This window comes from Drosophila santomea, chromosome 2L, assembly GCF_016746245.2.
Source record: "Drosophila santomea strain STO CAGO 1482 chromosome 2L, Prin_Dsan_1.1, whole genome shotgun sequence".
Lineage (NCBI taxonomy): Eukaryota > Metazoa > Arthropoda > Insecta > Diptera > Drosophilidae > Drosophila > Drosophila santomea.
This window is the reverse complement of record NC_053016.2, coordinates 9,923,546-9,942,993: the sequence shown is the minus strand read 5'-3', so window position 1 is coordinate 9,942,993 and position 19,448 is coordinate 9,923,546. Positions and strand designations below refer to the sequence as shown.

Genomic DNA, 19,448 nt, shown 5'->3' with positions numbered 1-19,448 from the left:
GTCAAGTTATGACTGAATGTTTGTGGGTGGCGAAGGAGTCGGATCCGGAGTCGAAATGGGGGGTCTATTGAATGTGGCATGCGTGCTCATATGTGTTCTAATTAGGGATTCGACAAGGAAACAAGTCGTAAATGTTGGGGAATCAAGAAATACACTGCAAAAGTGATCAGCATGAAAGGAATATAAATACTAATATATACGACATTGAAATGTTTAAAATAAAGTTAAAGTACCTTGAAGATTTTCACAAGAATGTATTAAATACTAATATATTTAACATTTTATTTTGTAAGTATAATTTACTTTCAGAACATTGCACCAATTTTAATTTCAACACAGAATTTAGAGCTTTCTTTTTCATAGGCTGCCAAAATGTATGATTTTTTCTCTAAGCTGATCTATCCTAACTACATTCCCACAAGTTTAGCCAGATCGCGGGTAACCTGATTTTTGGGAGTCTTCACCTTGGTGGGTTGATTAGTAATGAGCACCTCGGTGGTGGCCAAAAGGGAGGCCATTCCGGCGGCGGCCGTCATGGCTGATTGCATAACTTTGGTGGGATCCACGATGCCACGGAGCGCGAGATCCTCAAATTCGCCGGCGGCGGCATCATATCCGTAGCTGCCACTACCCTCCAAAACGCGACGTAGAACCACATTGGGGTCCACGCCAGCATTACGGGCGATTGTATAGCAGGGCAGTCGTAGAGCATCCTTCACAATCTCCCTGCCCACCTGGTGCTCCATTACCTCGGTTGGGGGCAACTCGTCCAGTGCTGGAATGCAGCGTAGATAGGCGGTGCCTCCACCGGGAACCACACCTTCACTTATGGCCACTCGAACGGCATGAAGGGCATCGTTGAAGCGATCCTTTCGCTCGCTCACCTCCAGATCACTGGTGCCGCCCACAAAAATGGTGGCCAGGTGGCCCTGCAAGCGTCCCAGTCGAGTTTTCAGCCGGTCCAGCTCCTCATCGGTGAAAGCTTCTTCAATCAGCTCACGGATGTGCTGGATGCGGCACTGCACCTGCTCCTCGTTCACATTGAACGGTTGCAATAGGTGCGTTTCCTTGGCGTACACCACCGCCTGCAACACTTCACCCAGATCCTCCTCGCTGAGATCGACCAGCCTGGAGGCGTCCTCCAGGAGATGCCCGCCCGTAGCAATAGCCAAATCCTCCATTTCCTCGCACTGCTCCTCACCAAAACTGGGCGCCTTCACTGCACAGACCTGAACTAATCCTTGCAGATGATTTAGCACCAAGATCTTAAGCAAATCGCTGCCAAAATTTTTGGCAACTATCAGAAGGGGACGTTCTTTCAGTCTGGCCAACTCCAAAGCGGGAAGGATCTGTTCCACTTGATCAATCTTGGCCAATGTGAGCAGCAGCAAGCAATTCTCCAATTCCAGGGCACCGCCTTTTTTGGCAAAGAATGGCGAACAGTAGCCAGAGGCGAGGGTTACACCCTCCTGGATCTTGACCTCATCGAAGGGACTGTGGGATTCCTTCAGCAGGATGACACCGTCTTCGCCCAGCTCCAAAATGACGTCACCAATCAGCTCCGCCAGCCGTTCGTCTCCATTCAGTGCCACCTTGGCCACGGCTTCCACCTGTCCAATGGTATCCACCGACTGAGACATCTCACCTAGAGCTTTGCAGACAGTCCGCGATCCCTCGAGAATGCCATCCCGCAGGAGTTGCACGTTCACCTGGCTCTGTGCTGCGCCATGCATTCCCTGGCAGGCTATTCCACGGGCCAGAATGGTGGCCGTGGTGGTGCCATCGCCCACCTTGTTATTGGTATTGTTGGTGGCCTGGCGCAGCAATTGAACTCCCATATCCTGGCGGCGATTCCTCAGCTGCACGTGGTGGGCCACCGTGATGCCATCCTTGGTGATCCGCGGCGATATCAGCAGCTGTTCGATGAGCACGTTCCTGCCCTTCGGGCCCAGAGTGGTGGCCACCGCGTTGGCCAGGACGTTCACGCCCTGCATGAGCAGGCAGCGCGCCTCAGCTCCAAACCGAATGTCCTTGGCATAGGAGCGCACGCCGGTGCCACCACTCCGGCCTAGTCTGCTCAGCATCCTGATTCAAGATCCTTGATACGCAATTTTGAAAGAACTTTCAACGTTTATCAGAAGCTTTAACTGAAATTTAATTACCTTTCAATCGATAAACTAGGGTAAATGCCATTCTATGGGAGTTCTGCCATTTTTGACAGGTAACTCAGCGAAATATATATATATATTTCGTGGATTTATGAACCGCACTCATAATAATACAGTAAATCAAGGGATAAATAACTATTCATAATTTTAAAATGCTAACAAAAAATATAACCCCAAATATTATAAAAGGGTGTACAGAAGTCGCCAGCGTCATTATGGCGCTTTATTATGTTCCAACTTGTTTTCCGTTTCGTCATTTTATTTTAACAACAAATATTACATTTGCGCCATGTTTCCTGCTTGTTTTTCGGCTTTCGCTTATTAAATGTGGCGTGCACGTGTTGGTAAACTGACGCACACAGACGCGGCCACTCACACTCACACTCGCGCAGACACGACAGTCGCCACACCAACACAGGCGCACTTTGGACTCGCACAGACACGCTCGGCAGACAATGTGATTCCGCCATTAATATTAACGTTAAAGGAGCAACAACAAAATGCTCATCAAACATGCGGCGTTTAGTAGGCACACACACACACACACACACACACACACACTACACGCACGCTTATAAAAAAGACAAATGCCTGAGCGAGTGTGTGTGTGTGAGAGAGTGAGCGAGAGCGCTGTCGGCCATTTCCTTTCGTCTTTCGCCTCTTTCCGGTGCGTTGAATGTTTCGCTTTCCGTTTTCGTTCGCTGCTTGTTTTTTCTTTTTCCACTTTTTTTTTGGTGTCTTTCAGTTGGCGTCGAGCGTTTCCTTAAGGCAAACGCAGCTTTGATTTGCCTTCCGCGTGTGCCGCTCCGCAAAAGGATATATATTTCGAAAATATCTGAATATTCGTGTCGTGTGTGTGTGTGTGTTTTTCGATCACTGATTTTACTGACTGGTGATAATGGCTCTGGTGGCCCATCGGATGATGTTGCCGGCGCGGCATCGACGCAGCACCACCCAGCAGGTGGCCCGCAACAAGGTGGGCGTGCTGCTGGTGCCCAGTGTGGCGGATTACTACGGCGCGGAGGTGGCACCCGGACTGGCCACGCCCCTGCCCACTCCGGCCGCCTCCCAGCTGCACCTGCCACAGGATGCGGCAGAAGCATCGGGCGATGGCAGCGCCACAAAAGTGAGTGCAACAAGTCGGTGCAACGACCCACATTCGATTGACTGTGTGGGAATGCGTGGATTTTCCTCCGGGGATTTCCCACAAAATAGCAGCTTCGCTTTCTCGTTTTTACTTCTCCTTACGGTTTATGTTTTCGCCTTCTTCGTTTTTTTCTCCGACTGGCGCCAGCTTTATTTGTTCAAATGTGTTGTTCTTGGTCATGGTCTGGATTAGAAAAAAAAAACACTTTTACTTAATCAAGTATACGACATGTGGCCGTCAGGCCATAAGGAATATTTAAGTTCGCCATATATATGGGTTTGAAAAATGAAAGATAGTTGGAAATGCGAAAGTTGTTTTAAGCCTGAAACAATTTTGAAATGAATAATTTTAATACTTAGTGAGCCCCTCATAGGACCCATAAGTTAGGATTGATAACATCCAAAATCCAGCTCTATAATCAATTCTTTTAAATAGTATTTTATTTTATTAAAGTACGTTTGATTAAAGTTATTAGTTCTAGAGTGTATTTACTGATTATATGTCAGCAAACGAATTAAAAGCAATTGTATCTGATTCGACTCCCGGTATTTGATTAAAAGTTCCGAAGTGCGTGACGTTGAATTGTTTTTTACGCCTTCACCTGCTCCATAAATGGAATTTTTAATCCTTGGCGGCACTGTCGATGTCGAGTCCTTAATTGAATGGGGTGTACTCTGTGGCTTTGGGCTGGCTTTGTTTTGGTTCTCGGACGCAACGGCACCTTCCATTATTCCGATGTTACCACGCGTGATGAACTTGTCGCCGACCACCACTGCACAGTAGTCCATAATTTATTTAGCCCAAAGCTTGTTCGCGGGGGTGGTGGCACTGACACCGGCTCTATTAATCAATAAATTCAGCCCTAATGCATGTCCTTGACATGGCATAAATAGAAGCAGCCTGCTTAAATTAGCGAAGTCGTTAGCCATTTAGCCTGCATAAGCCACCGATTATTATAAATAGAAATAATGGAGTTTTTTGTCATTCAAGAAATTTAAGTTGTTAAATCCTTTATTATGCTTTTCAATTCCTTTTAAGGTATTGAGAGGTATTTATATACCCGTGGATACCTTAAAGACAACATATTCTTTCACGCTATCGTTTCAAAAGGTGCCTTAAATCCATATGATCCTTTTAGTCAAAAAGGATTAAAGTCCTTTACAAACAGAGCCTATCCCAACAATACAGATGAAAGCGAAAACTCACCACAATGAAGACATGAACCTAAAAAGCTTTTCCAGTCAGCTTTAAGGGCCAAAAACAGAATGTTACGACCTCAGCTTTCCAGAAAGCACATACTGTCCCACTTTGAGCTCCATTTTCCTGGATACCTACCCCAATAATAGAACCTTGGGCTTCCAAAAGCACTCCATAGCTATTCGATAATGAAAAGCTTGCACTGACCAACTTGTTGATGCTTCGAAAAAATGCACATTTGTTTATGTTTATTGCGGCTTGCCCGCCGTCGTTTATTTGTTATGACGGAAAATGATGTGTATAAAGTTGATCAATCCCATGAAGAAGTACAATTCCGCTGGCAGATTATTTCATTTCGAGCCATCGGCAGAGTTGGTTTTCCCACGACTTCTAGTCATTCAAGCTGGCTTCCCATTCAAGTAAGGATTTCGAGCCAGCTGCCTATGTGGAAGTCCGCAATGGCAGTCGGCTCAGCCAATCACCCGAAAAATCACCTGGCGGACGGGAAAACGAGATCATCAGGTCGGCTGCCAAGGAGCACGAAAGGGAAATGCGACAGCGATATGTGGAGAACCCCAGCAGTGATCGTGGCCAAAAACTCAAACATAAAACTGAATACGACTGAGTAGACATTGTGAAATTTGTTTCAAATATATGGCATTGGATAATATTTTCCATTGCAAATAGACAGTCGGCTTTTTTTTCTTCAAAAATGTTTACCACCTATTCGAGCAATGATGTGGCCGCCAACGAGGAAGTAGATCATACCCATCAGGAGTTTTCTTCAGAAGTCGAGAGGGATGTGCAGTCGATCATCCGTTTGGCCCACCAGGAGCACGAGGCTCTGGTACAACAGAAAGTCATGAGCGCGATGAAGCAACGCGAGGAGGAGTGGGCCAAGATGCGGGACATGAGACCTTCGTCCACAAGTTTAGCCCAGATCAAGGCTGTTCAGGATGAGGAGCTTAGGGCTCTCTTGGAGCAAATCGTTTCCAAGGAGGACAGTAGCGATGAAGACGAGTATGAATATGAGGATGAAGACGAGGAAGACCCCTTCTAATGTCACTATCAGCGGTTCATTATTCCTATTTGAGAAATGTTGGAGCACATTCAACGGGTAGATGTTTAAATTGATTTAATGTTGTGGGAAAACATTTTGAGGTTGCAGACAACATGATAATCCCTTCTCTAATGTAATGCAAGCAAATTAATTTGGGTGTTGACGTCTTCAGCTAAGGACAATCAACATTAAATCTAGATTAAGCCGAGATTATAGAGTTTGTGTAATGCCTGACCGATACCTCTGCAAGCCGCAATTTTTAGATATTCAGAAAGACTAAAAGCTAACATGGATTTATGTATGAACAAAGTGGGTGTGTGTAAATAATAAACCGACTTGTGTGGCAATTACGAGGAGGTTGATGATGATGATAAGGCGAAGCTGGCAAGGTCTCGTGTGCATCTTGTAAGCCGCATGGCCAATTGTCATAATTTATGCAACAAGGAGCCCCAAAAAACCAGGCAGTCAACGTTTTGTCCCCCACTGAAACTTTAATTAAGTTGAACTTATCTATGCCTTACACATGAGACTTGAGCGTGTGCGGTATCCCTTTCCTTTCCCTCTCTTTCCCACTGCTATCGCCGTCCCGCTCCCTTCACGCGTAAGCCAGAAAGCGCTCTCAAATATGCAAATGAATGTGGCACTGGGACGTCAAATGTGGCTTTACACCCGCACACTCGCCCACACAAATACGCTGGCACCTTGGGGAACATGCATTTTGGTCATGTTTACAATGTCAGCTAGGATAACACACTGCGGATTGCAGCGGTTGTGTATGTGTGTGTGTGTGTGAGAGAGCTGGCGAGCTTTTACACTGAAAAATGTGATATTGAAAAATAGGATAGGCAACTTTACTGCTTATTTCCTTGTTTCTAAGGGGAAAATATTATTTATGGTTAATAATCAAATGCCTTTTCAGTCTTTTATCAGTTTGAGAAAATAGTTAGTTTGCTTAAAAATTATATTTTTTTTAATTAGTAACTATTGGCAGTGTTAAATCAAAAACCCAATCTGAAAATGTACGTTTAAAGTGCGGCTATATTGGATGCACCCAATTTGTCTCAGTGTCTAAGCCATGTCAGCGAATTAGGCCAAGAGAGGAGTCGCTAAGAGAGCGTTGGCTGGCATCAGCTGTTTGCAACGCCCACGCACAGCTGAGCGGTTTGGTGCGAGAGCGAGCTTTTGGCCAGAGCGCGCCGCTCAGCTGGGAGCGGAAGTCCTTTCGGCTCGAAGGACTCGGGCGTCGGTGCTTGGTCAAGTCATGGCTCGGCTTCGCATCCTTACCTGGCCGAGCTTCGTCCTGGCTTTGTTTACATGCCTTTCAGGCGCACCCGCTCCCGCTTCAGCTGCTCCTGCTCCGCCGCCGCTCCTCCGATCCTGACTGCATTGCAGGACGAGGACTAGGACTAGGACGAGGACGAGGACGAGGACGAGGACGAGTGAGTGAGCGAGCGACCCACTTCGGGCGGCGGCCAGGCGCTTTCAATTTCGTTCAACCTGAATCCTGTAACACACAAGGGTCCTGGAAACGAGTCCGATTCGAAAGACGAGCCCATATCCATCGGCTGCGGACTCGGCGCTCGCTTTCAATTTCGCATTTCGCCTCGTTATTCGTTGGTGGCCGTTGGGCGGCCTCAGTCGTGTTTTTTTGTTGTGCCCGTTCGCGCGTGTCCTGCTGGCTGCTAAATGCCAGCTGCCTCCTGTCCGCTGGCACTCCGTCGTCCTACAGCCGTCGTCCTCGGGAGCTGCAGTTCGTCCGCGCCTATAAACCATATGAATTTCTACCATTTTTCTACACATCGGTGGCGCTAAAGCTAAAATGGCTTATAGCAAATAATAATACCAAATTCAAGATAATATGCAACGCGATTCGCAAGAAAGGGGCGAGTTGGCAAAAGAAAACTTAGGACTAACGCCCACCCGAGGAGATATTTGTGTGTGCAAGGAATGCGGTTAATAATTGATTCGATTCGGTCCACAACTGGCTGCGGCGAAGGCAAATTCGTATCGTTTCGTGCAGAATAAATAATGCAAAAATTACAGTGCAAATGTAATATGGAATTACAATCACAGCCGTATCAAGGTGACCACAACAATCCTGCATTTGTCACTGCGACGTCGCTGGGCGCCTGTCGCTTTGGCTGTGTCCACCAGGTAAGGAGCTCCACCAGCCAAGGAACTGGAACTGGAACTGCAAACCTCGTATCCACCAGGCACGGCGGCGTCGCTCAAGTGACAATTGCAAATATACAAATATGCAAACCCAACGCAAACAACAGCACTCAAAGGCGAATCAATCAATAATAGAATGCAAGGAAAAGCAGCGACTAAAAGCAGATAATTTTAAATTCCACCTTCAATTATTTCGATTGACATGTGTGTGCATTGCAAGCCAAATACAATGGCCGGAAAATTAAATGTTCTTATGAATAACAGAATTATGGCGACCCACATATAAATTAAATTTCCATCATAAATGTAATGAATCGTCTGTCAAGTTCAGCATAATAATCTAATAAAATAAAATGAAACTCGAAAAGGAAACCAAACATAATTACGAAATATAACAAATATAAATGCATTTAATAAATATTGCATATCCCGGAGTTAACGAAATGAATGCCAAAATAATAATAATAAAGCTAACCAAATGAAAAGCCATATAAAACGCAATAAATTCAGTTATTAAATCACAGAGCACTGTTTATAAATGACATTTAATGCCATATTTATAAGCATCTGATTTATATTAACAACATCATTTCCTATTTAAATACTTATTGCATATAAAATTCCATGCAAACATAACACTGCTGATAGAAACATAACACTGCTGATAGAATGATAAAATAAAACCATTTTCATGAAATAAACCATATATTCAACTGGCAAACAGTGAGCAACAAAAGCGCAATCTGCGAATGCCAATCCGAAAAGGGCCTTATATAATCAAAATAATTCATAACGCATAAATAATGATAAATTGAATTGCGGATAAGTAATAATAGAGGGAAACCTGAGACCTGCAAAAGGAAGTCGGGCAAACAATTGGGGGAAAAAAGGGCCGAATGTCCATGACTACGAGTATACACAGCTGCCAAAGTAACCAAACACAATTGAGCCAGGCAGCATGAAAAATGATAATGACAGGCGCCGCAAACCAAACGTGAAAAGTGATTACATATATAAACACTCAAACGTATCTGCATTTGTGTATGCCATATAGCCATAGTCCGAAATAGTCGCAATCGAGTCGCTTATCGATGCTGAAATATTAATTCGAATCGTGGGTTTCGGTTGTCGTGTTGTTGTCGTCCTAATGCCGATAAATCACAATCACAAGTCCTTGTCTGCTGACTCTTGGTGTTGTTTACCTGTAAGGGGCTGCTAATTTGTTGCCACAGGAGCATTACTCATTTCCGAGCAATTACATTAACGCCAAAATCGTTTTAATTAGGCCAGCCACATGCAGACATGCACACACACAGTGGGCCACGAAAGTATCTCTTCAGCTCGCATCTCGAACGCAATATGAAAAAATGCAAACGCAAAGTTTTCCAGTTTTCCCTGCGAAAAGTTTACCCTTTTTCGCTTTTGCCATTGGCGTCGTCATCGACGTCGTTGTCTGCCAGTCGAGACAACTTTGTTCAGGTGTTGTTGGTTGTTGGTTGTTTGAGGCACACGTTTCTCGTTTCTCGTTTCTCGATTTTCGTTCCTCGTTTCGCGTTTCACGTTCCTCGTGTTTTCAACAGAGTGTTGAGGGCTGCCTCCAGGCGGTCCCACCTTTGACCTTTCGTCGTCTGTTTTTGGCAAGCGAGGTGGCCATAAAGGATATGATATAATTTTTTAAATATTTCATATTATATTAAGACATTTACGTACACCGAATGCTGCATACTGGGCAATCAAATCCTTACCATCGAAAGTTACCATTCAAAGTTATGGCGTATCTGTTTCTTCCGTTGCTTTGAAAAAGGAGAAACATAAAAACAAATTTGCAAATTCAGTATTAAAGTCGGATTCTTGTTAAGCCAATAAATAATTTTATACAACAAATAAGTGAAATAAAATCTGTTCTAGTAAAGTACTGTACTAAAGTACTCTAAAATCCAAAGAACTATTGTCTTAAAATATTTAGATAAAGTGCTCTAGTTTCTGAAATTATTTTCTAAATATGATTAGGATTGGTACAGAAATTTAATTATTTATAAACCTACCTATAAAGATAGTTGTTGTTCATTGAACTGAAACTAAATTCCAATATATATTTTTTAAATCCAAGTAATTTGCATTCTTTTTGTGAAAACTTTCCACTTTCCTGGGCGAACGCGGCTTTTTCATAATTTAAGGCTTGCCAAGTGACTTTTGCACCTAATTTCATGTTTCAAATTGGTTTTCGCCATAAGCATGTTGAGCTAGGGACCTTCTCAGCTCTCCCAGTTGACCTTCAGGGAGCATTTGTGGGCCCCATTGGTTACCTTCCGTGCCTGGTAACAATTTTTCAAAATTCAGTTTCAGTTTCAGCCGGAGTTTCAGGCTAAGGAAGCGAAAGTAGTGCAAAGTGGCCAACCGGCAAACGCATACGAATTAAATGTTGGCGCAAAAACTAGAACTTGGCTCAAATTGGGTGGCAGGAGGTGCTTAGCACTCATCGCACAGGCTGCCATCGGCGAACGTGGCCATAATTCAAACGACGGCGCAAACTACTTAATGTTATTAGATATGTCTTTTTGGTCTATGCCCCGGCCCCGGCCACGCCCCCTTCTTGCAGCTGCGGGGGCGGGCCAAACTTTTGCACGGATTTTCGAGCAGTGTGTGTGGGCGTGTAGCTGAGTGTGTGTGTGTGTGTGTCGGCCAAGTTTATGCTGATGTTGTTGATTACATCTGCCGCTCCTGTGGTCGGCCGCCTTTTGGCCTCGTCCTGCCACAGGCACATCCACACTCACTCTCACACTCACACTCACACTCACATCCACTGCTCCTTTTTCTTTTTAATTTTTTGTGTGTCCTCAACTTTCCCTCGTTGACATTTCGTTTTCAGCATTTTTCATGCGAGCAAGTCTGTGCGTATTTCGCCATTTTTTTCCGTGGCTCGTCTAGCTGCAGGTGCTGCATTTAAAATGAAATATGGTCGACTTTTTGCGGTTGAGATAAATGCGGCTCAGTTTGCTTGCTCCTGCGCTTGTTTTTTCTGCTGGCTAACTTATTAGATTTGTTACCCTGGCCCATGCCCATTTCACTCTATGCAAGTGGTTCTTCGTCTCCTTTACTTTCTGTTTTTTTTTTCAGACAGTTGACGTGGTTTTTTGCGGAATTACACGGGGGCTAAGTCGAGTTTATTTACTTACTCAGATAAAAGTAAGAGCTGGAAACAATTTCTGTTTGAACTCAGAAACCAAAGTAATTGAATATGATCACAACGTACCGAGATAAAAGTTTAAAACTTTACAAAGTATATTTTAAAGAATAATTCCTACAAATATTTCCACTTCTGGTAAATAGAAATGCAATTTATAGTTGGGTCTTAAAAGCCTCGCTGCATTTGCATTGCAACAAACACAATATCTGTAGACCAGGCTTGAGTTATCCTTGGCGCCCGTTTCCAAGATTTCAATTAGCCAGCGCAGCCAATCAGGCAATGTGCGCCACTTTAAACTTTTAGCCAAGTTGGGAGGGACAGTGGAGTGCTGTTACCAATTTGGCGATGAAATGGATGGCTTACAGGGGAATCATGAACCGGAAAGCAGATTCAGACAACTTGGCAGCGGAATGCAATTGCCATTATTTGTGGATTTCCATGCGAGCCGTGAATAAGTCGAGTGAAATTTCCATTTGCTGCAATGAAAAATCGACGTATTTAGTATCTGTCAGGTCTGCTGTGGATATTTTAAGTCGCTGGGACTAAAGCGACAAAAAAGAAAGGTTTATTTGTATTTGGCAAATTTACCCTTATTGGCAGTGGAATGGGCGGCAGCTATTTTGGGGTTGTATATCGCCTCAGCTAGTGTGGCTATAGGCCTGTCATTTATTAACTTGAATTTGCATCTAAGCTGTTTGCAGCGGACAAGATGGAAAGGGCGCGGGCCTAAGAAAACATCAGCTAGGACAACAAATTAGGCACAGGCCGATCTTAAAGATATTAAAACACACAGATTTATCAAGATCTTGGGCAAATGCCGTCTAACCCTTAACACTCACTCACTGAGCAGCTAATTTGAAGCGGCCTGAACTGTTGAGGAGACCCTAAATTATGGGGCCGCATTTCTCCATGGCGCACTGATTTGCCAACTTGCTTCGCCAGCACGAAGCACGAAGCACACACACACTTTTCCGTTTGCTTTAACTTTTAAGTGTTGCTTTGTTTTCCGCACCAGCTGCCTTCGCTGCCGCTTTTTGTGAGCTCTGAGTTTTGTGGGGCATAAGCTGTAGCTGTAGGATCCTTGTGAAAGGACCTCAGACGCAGACTCGCTCGACGAGCTGTTGACATTGTGTGCGGTTATTGCTGTTGTTGCTGTTGTTACTGTGCGCCAGGAAGCAAACACTCAGCGCCTACTTAGGCAGCTTTTTCGCCTTTCAGCCGTGTTTTGCATTGTTTTTCGAGCTCCGGAGGCTGCAGATGCAGTTGCTCGGGCCTCCAGCTCGAGTGGCTGTCCTCGAAAAAATGCCTGCCAGGGTCATTTGTTCATTTGCATTCGCTAGACTGGCATCTTTGATGCATTTAGCATTTAGCATTTCGCATTCCGCTTTTCTCGCTTTGTAGCCCTATCGAAATTCCGCTTTAAAATAATTAAAAAATGTGACGCAAATGCAAATGCAAATGCAAATGCAGATAAAGGACGGCGTCCAGTGGACATGTCAAACGAATTGGCATGTGTCGTGGCAAAAGTCTAAAACTAATTGGGTTATGTCCTCCCCAGACGCTCGTTGTCAGCCGAGCTGCTGCTCCATCCAGCTGAGCCCATCTCATCTGAGAGCCCAGCTCGTTGTCCTCAAACAATCGCATCGCCCATGACGTTGATGGCTCTTAAACTGCTCTTCATTTGCGCCACCACCACCTACACCATCACCTCCACCACTCACACAATCAGACACTCACCCATACATACCCATACTCATGCAAACAAAAGTGGCAACACGGATGGGATACAAATCTAAGCCCTAACAGTTGCAGTTCATCTGTTTATGGGCCTTCTCATCTGCCATCTACAAGACTCACAGACACAGATTCCGCGTTCGTGTTTCGTGTTTCGAATTTCGGTTTACGGATTCGGTTTACGGATGCCGGACATATACCTGTGTCCGTATCCGTTTGTCCGTCCGTTCGGACTGCATAATTTAGCAGGCCGTTAGTGGAAGCCCGGTCGGCCAAATTTCTTGTTGCCAATATTGTTTTGCGGTCGACATTGGGCATTGCCATCTGACAGTTAAATGGAACTTAATTTGAATAGTTGTTAATGTGGCTTCTGGGATGAAGGTAATGCACTCAGAACTTTAATGTTTAATAATTGGATTTACCTATAGAAGCCATATATATTCCAAGCGGTAAAACTTAAATAGCGATGGGAAAAGATTGTGCTAAATTTTGATAAAAGACATATCAAAATAATTCAATTGAATCGTGTGCTTTCCAAATACTTTTCACTTTCGCCAAATCAATCAATAAAAAATTCAGCAAGAGTTATATTTTTGCGGTTTTCGCATTCCCATCCAGTGGTTAACCATGGGTTTGATCAGACCGATTTTCCGCGAATGGCGCGATGTCAACAATGTGTTTTGTGCATGTTACATTTTCCATTTTCCATTTCCAGCTTGCATTTGCATAACGCGTTGCTCTTTCGATTTCCACCTGGCCGGATGGCTGATTCAGCGACTGGCTGACTGGTTGACTGGCTGACTGGGTGTCCTGCCAGAGCAACCTGTCATTGTCATGGAATGGGAATGGGAATGGGAATGGTTAAAGGGGTGGCAACGGGCGACAAGTTGAGTAGATAACAATGACAATGACGGGCTCTGGGTGTTGTTTGTTGCCATTCGATGTATTTACACAGCCTTATTTGTATATATCACAGAAATGACTCCATGCTGCACACACAGACACACCTCCCGCCACTCACACACACCTCAATAAACAACGGCTATAATGGGCTGTTATCATTGGGGGGGCGGATCCATTGTTTTGTGATTCGATTGTGTGAATAGGGCACAAGTCACTGGTGACCGCCCCTGTGGTGCGTTGAATCAACAAGTCCCTAACTTATTAGTTAACTGAGCGCGGGGAACGAAGAGAACCAACGAAAATCAATCATACGCCAAGTGTGTCAATATGTCAGGCACTTTGTGCTTTGTGCTATCTGCTTTCTGCTGACCCAGCCATTGTCTTTTCATTATTCTAATATACGATTTTATATATATTATACTCTGATTTGGCCCCGAGGTCAGGTTGTCTAAACAAAGCTAACCTCATTTCGTTGCCGCCCTTTTTGTTTGCTGTATTTGCCTTTTTTTTTTTTTGCTACGGACAAGCAAAGCCTCCTCCAAACAAACTGACCCCAATAGAGGGAAAACAATAAATTGCGAAATGGTTGAGAATGCAAAGATGCAAAAATAAATTCAGAGACTTCGACACCCACACACAAAGAGGTCAGCTGAGTAATGCGGCCTGGTGCTTGGTGCCTGGTGGATGGCAAAATAACAAAATGCCAGTGCAACTTTCAAGTGGGATGGTCCTTCCACTTGGTGGCAAACTTCCTCGGCTATAACCTGAACTGGACTGAACTAAACTAAACTGAACTGAACAGTCCAGCCGTGATATTTTATGGGCTCCGAGGACGGGCACAGCTAGTAAATAAAAAGTTGCCATTATAATTTTGAACCACGAGGGGGAAGGACTGAAAGCGGAATGCGGAAAGATAAATAATCCACGCGAGGGAAAAAAGATAGAAAGTTGCTTTTGCTTAGTCAGAAGTCAAGTGCTATTTTAATATGGTGGAATCTGCAACTTCAAGCTTACTGCAATGATAAATGGACTTCTGGTCCTGGAAAAAATCTTTTATTATAAATTAAAACAATTAAGGGAGACGAGATTTACTTCTTGTTGTTTAGGGAGACTTGAAGTATTAAGTGAAAGGCATTTCATTTTTATTATTTCTATGCAATTTCAATGTGGATGTCAAATTTTAATAAATAGCCAAGAGAAACTATATCCTATATGCTTAAAGTTTAGTACTTTTTCGCCATTTTAAGTACTGACTCTGTTGCATGGAAGGGAACCACTCAACCGCCGCTGAAATCGCAGCTATATGCGAATGCAGTCATTAAGCGGCACCATAAAAAGCAATAAACACGACGGGCTTCACATGCAGTTTATGTCATTTGCAACGGGCTGCATGTGCCCTTTAAGCGGACCAAATGGCCTGGGTTTCTATTTTCTTTTTTTCGAGTTTAAGCCATTTCCTGGGGCCAGCCAGTAATGACCAACGGCTACCGACGGCCAACAACTCCGGCTCAAAACCACTCGGCCACTTTATTGAAGTTTTTCCTAGCCATTGCATTTCGCCTTCACATTTTTTTTTTCGCAGTACCCCCTTGTAATTTATGGGCCAGAGAGGTGGAAATGGCCAGTCCTGTTGCCTGTGGTGCATCGCTGGAGTTCTGGGGTACTTTGTCTTAATCTGAGGCTCATTCTACGCAACATTGCCTCTTGTCCGGCTTTTATGGGTTCAATTAAGCGGAAATTATGCCGTATGGTTATGTACGTATATTACGTATACGCCAGGTTAGTTGCACCACAATCATCTTTTGGTGGACTATGCATTTTATGCAGGAGTGGATAAAAAATTCTAAAATATTGTTCAATTTTATATTGGTGGTGAAATTTGGTTTAAAAAAGTGCACAGCCTTTAAGGCTCGAGCATTATGAGTCCTTATCTCTCCTTCAACCATCGAGCAGTCGAGCAGTTCAAGTTCAGCCATCGTTATAAGCTGACAAGAGACCCATTGCGAGTGTCAGAGAACTCCCTGAACTTAGTCTGACATGCAGTTCTCCAATGGGTTTTCAGGCATTTTGGGCAAGTGTCTGCACGTCAGTCAGTCAGGGAGTCAAGCACACGAGCCTGGTGTCAGTTAGTTCGCCTAACACTTTAATTAAAAATCTCAGCAAAAGGAGCAAAATCGAAAGTTATGAATGCTCAACTAAAAGTGTCAAGGAAGCAGAAACTAGACAGCCAGCTAAACGGAGGAAGGAGAAATATGTGAATGGGTAGCTGAATTCCTCTTAGAGAAAGCTGTATCAAAATCGAATGGATATTGAAAAAATATTTTTCCCACTTATATATAAAGGCAAGTGAAGGCTTCATACCAAAAATGGGTGATGTGATAGGAGGGGCGATAAAATAAAAATGTTATGCTCGCACAGCGAGCAACGCGGTGAAACCGTGTGCATTATATTGAAATTGAAATCGAGAAAAAACAAAAATTCCGAACGAAAATAAACGGTTTTTGGCATTTGCTCCAGCGATAATCAATAATAGTTCCGCTTCCTACTGGTATCCGACGTATCCGTATCCGTCTCAATGTGTTCGTGCCTATGCAAATCGTCCACATTTGTACAAAATTATTTTATTGACGAATTTGACTGGCAACGGCGTCGAAATAGTACCAACTTTTGCCTTATTGAGCTACTCGAACAGCGAACGTGTTCCATATGCGTGGATGGCGCTAAGTCTGTTATTAAAACGATGCAATAACCCATAAGCGACACTAGATGTCAATATCCATATAAAGTATGGTATAGTATGGTGAATGGTATATAAATTCAAGAATAAATGGCATAATTATTGATCAGCCGCAAAGAGTGGCATTAATTTGAGGTGATTTAGATCTGTATTTGAAAACGGTTTTAATTTGTTACCCATTTTAATGGGCTTCCTCTGATACTCGTACTGTCGTAGTTTTAGATACACATTGGAGATAAATACGCTTTAAGCCAACTACTCGAAATGTTTTCCATGTTTTCCTAGAGCCGGCTGAGTAAACACCAGCTCATTCACTTCGAGTAAGTTTAATTAGCAATAAAATCAGTAATTATCCTGCGCAAACACGGCGCCACTGACCAAAAATAAACGAAAAAGGCGCGTGGCAAAGCCATAAAACGCGAAACAATCCAAAACCATTGGCCATGCCACAGAAGTGAGCTTAAAATAAATTTAAATTTTAATTTTAATCTCGGTTCCGCTCGCTCGGCAGCGACACACACAAAAGCCAACTTTGTCGTCGGTGGTGAAAGTCTGTTTCCCTTACCCTTTTACATGTTTTGGCCAATTCCCTCCCCCTTTTCCATCCCAGCATCCCTTTGCCAGGGAATCCGTGCCACTGCTGCGTAGACAACTTCCAGTGGCCCAGCTGCCATCTCTGTGCTCTGTGTGTCCCTGTGTGCAAGTGAGTGTGGTGTGTTGGAATCCTTTGGCAGGTCCCTTGGCTTCCTGAAGTGCTGTGTACGCTTGGAGAATCCGTTGGTCCTCACTTCACTGTACAATCTCTACTCATCTGTTTTTATATCAGAAACATATATGGTCTCAATAACGAATACGAAGGATTTTGACTTTCAATTAATGGGAATTATTGTTACACTAGGCTATTTGTTACTTCGGAATATAAGAACTTTATTTTATAAATTTTAGATATTAGTAAAATGAAATGGCTTAATGAAAATACGTCATATTTTCCATTCACTTCAATATATTTGCTTCTAAACATATTCGTAAGGTTTTAAATCGCTCCAATCTTTAATTAAGAACAAAGGGTATTTTATACTTCGCATATTGTTGGCATTAAAAGTGCGGCTATGGGATTTCTGAGCGCCTCTTTACATATACATGCAGCATGAATAAATAAAGCGCAGTGCTTCGCTCCGCTTCATTTCTGCCTTCTACCTTTTGGCTGCTGGGCCACCACCTTGCGATATGACGTATACGCCGCGTTGTCTGACACTGAACGGCAGCCCTTTGATGCAATGCCTCCTGTGGGGCAGTGGGATCCCACTATTTGCGTAACCAGGCACATGTTGAGTCATCCAGTGGGCGTTTTTGCTTTTCTATATGCGATTTTGTGGCCGCAAAACAATTTCGCTTCTATAAGCATAATGGGCAAACGGTTGAATGCCATTAGACTATAATTAACGAGCTTGTATAATTAAGCAGTTTTTTGGTCTTGATCTCCTGACACAACGCCTACGATATGGAATTGTTATTATTTCGCAATGCTATCGATTTTCAGTGTGGTTTGCATGCAGCAGCGTTAATTGGTATCATCTAAATTCATATTTCCTGGCCCGCACAGTTCTGGCCCAGTTTGCTAAATCAACCAACATGCATTCAATAGGCGTGTGTTGACCTTTTTGGTTACAAATGGTCAATATGTAAATGGGTTGGCAATTAAAATGCTGGCAGGGTAAATTTTGTTAATTAGCCAAGAAAAAAAGGGTAATTGGCTTTGGGCTCTGCAGGTTTGCAAGCTTTTACACTACTAAAAGCAATTCTTTTTAATGTTTGTAGTAAATGCCTTAAATTTGACCTTTTAGACGGACATTTTTTATTCGTACTTAATAAAATACATTTATTATTTCTCGGTTATTAAACACGTGCCTGAGAGCACTAAATGACATTTTAAGGTGAATTTAAACAGAGATGTTTTAAAAGGTAGTGGGAAAATGAAGCTTTTAAACAAACTCGTTTGCTATCTGGTGTCCTATTTGTTTCAAATCGTCGTATCTCGCTGCTTGCCATTTTGTTTGTGCCAAAAATAAAATAAAATGCAGAGCCAAGCAACACGTCAGCGTCAGCACATTTGAGCCAACTTTCAACTACACTGTAAACATAGTAGCGATATATTCGCTATATACCTGGCAGCATGTCTTGTTCCTATGTGCCTGATAGTTTTTTCTTGCTATTTTAGGTTATTTTTTGGGGCGTTGCCGCGGCTGACTTTTAATTAGCACTGAGTGCGTGCCGAACTGAGCCAAAAGCCGTACAAATTGTTATATAAACACATACACACGCCCAACAAAGTGTTTTGAGGGCCTAAAACATTGTCGCCACCAAATGAAGTTGGCTAGCACGAAAACTACGCAGGTCACGAGGAAATTAGTTGCCCAAGGTGCTGGGTATTGAAAAAAAACTGACTGGTGAAAAGTCTTGAAATGGCAGCGGAAATGAAATTAGGGGAAAGTGGGGAAAGGACGTGCTTGCAACCCTGAAATGGAATTTTTACTAACCCCCATATCCCTTTTCTCCATGGCTTAAGGTTAAATGTCCTTTAGAAAAAAACTTAATAGCAAAAGGTGGGCGATGGCCTGCCTCGTTTATTTTGCATTTTTGTGTGTTGTTCCCCATTTTTAATTTGCATGTTTACGCCAAAATAGCATGCAGACGCTATGGGGATGGCAAAATATTTGTAAAATATGAGAGAAGGAAATTCCGGTAATTTTTAATTGCCCGAGAATATGTACCGTAACATTTACCAGCAATTTCTATTGAAAATGATGCATGTGTTTTAGTCCAACTCTATAAACGGCAAAGAATTCAGATTTTTCTATATTATTTTCCTGAAAAAATGTAACTGGCATTTTGGGCTGTCTGATATCAGCCCACAAAACTTGAACTTTCATTGCACGAACATGTTAATGAAGTGGAAGAAAATGGTTGAAAACAGATGGCTAAGAGTTGAAAGTTTAGGGGGCAAGAAAAATACTGCAACATTTCTTCTGATAAAACTGTTTACTTGACTTTTACCTTCGTCACTTTATTAAAGTCTATTTTAGTTTAAGTTTTGAGGTAATGCCATTGAGAACTTTGCAACGCAGATGTTTATGTAATTATTT

General features: G+C 43.2%; 3 protein-coding genes across 3 annotated transcripts; 2 read left to right on the top strand and 1 right to left on the bottom strand.

Annotated features, from left to right (window-relative positions):
- Positions 1 to 255: 255 nt before the first annotated feature.
- LOC120458888 (heat shock protein 60A) lies at positions 256 to 2,304 on the bottom strand. Its single transcript, XM_039646727.1, has 2 exons — positions 2,163 to 2,304; positions 256 to 2,098 (listed from the first exon to the last, which is right to left on the bottom strand). Exon 2 carries the CDS (start codon positions 2,082 to 2,084, stop codon positions 408 to 410), a length of 1,677 nt encoding a protein of 558 aa, XP_039502661.1. The 5' UTR covers positions 2,085 to 2,098; positions 2,163 to 2,304; the 3' UTR covers positions 256 to 407.
- A 156-nt stretch (positions 2,305 to 2,460) lies between these two features.
- On the top strand, positions 2,461 to 5,137 carry LOC120444055. The gene is made up of 2 exons (XM_039623562.1): positions 2,461 to 3,398; positions 4,933 to 5,137. The coding sequence occupies exons 1-2, from the start codon at positions 3,067 to 3,069 to the stop codon at positions 5,135 to 5,137; spliced, it is 537 nt and encodes a 178-aa protein (XP_039479496.1). The 5' UTR covers positions 2,461 to 3,066.
- Positions 5,138 to 5,151: 14 nt separating this feature from the next.
- On the top strand, positions 5,152 to 5,919 carry LOC120458890. Its single transcript, XM_039646729.2, has one exon. It carries the CDS (start codon positions 5,225 to 5,227, stop codon positions 5,570 to 5,572), a length of 348 nt encoding a protein of 115 aa, XP_039502663.1. The 5' UTR covers positions 5,152 to 5,224; the 3' UTR covers positions 5,573 to 5,919.
- Positions 5,920 to 19,448: the final 13,529 nt, after the last annotated feature.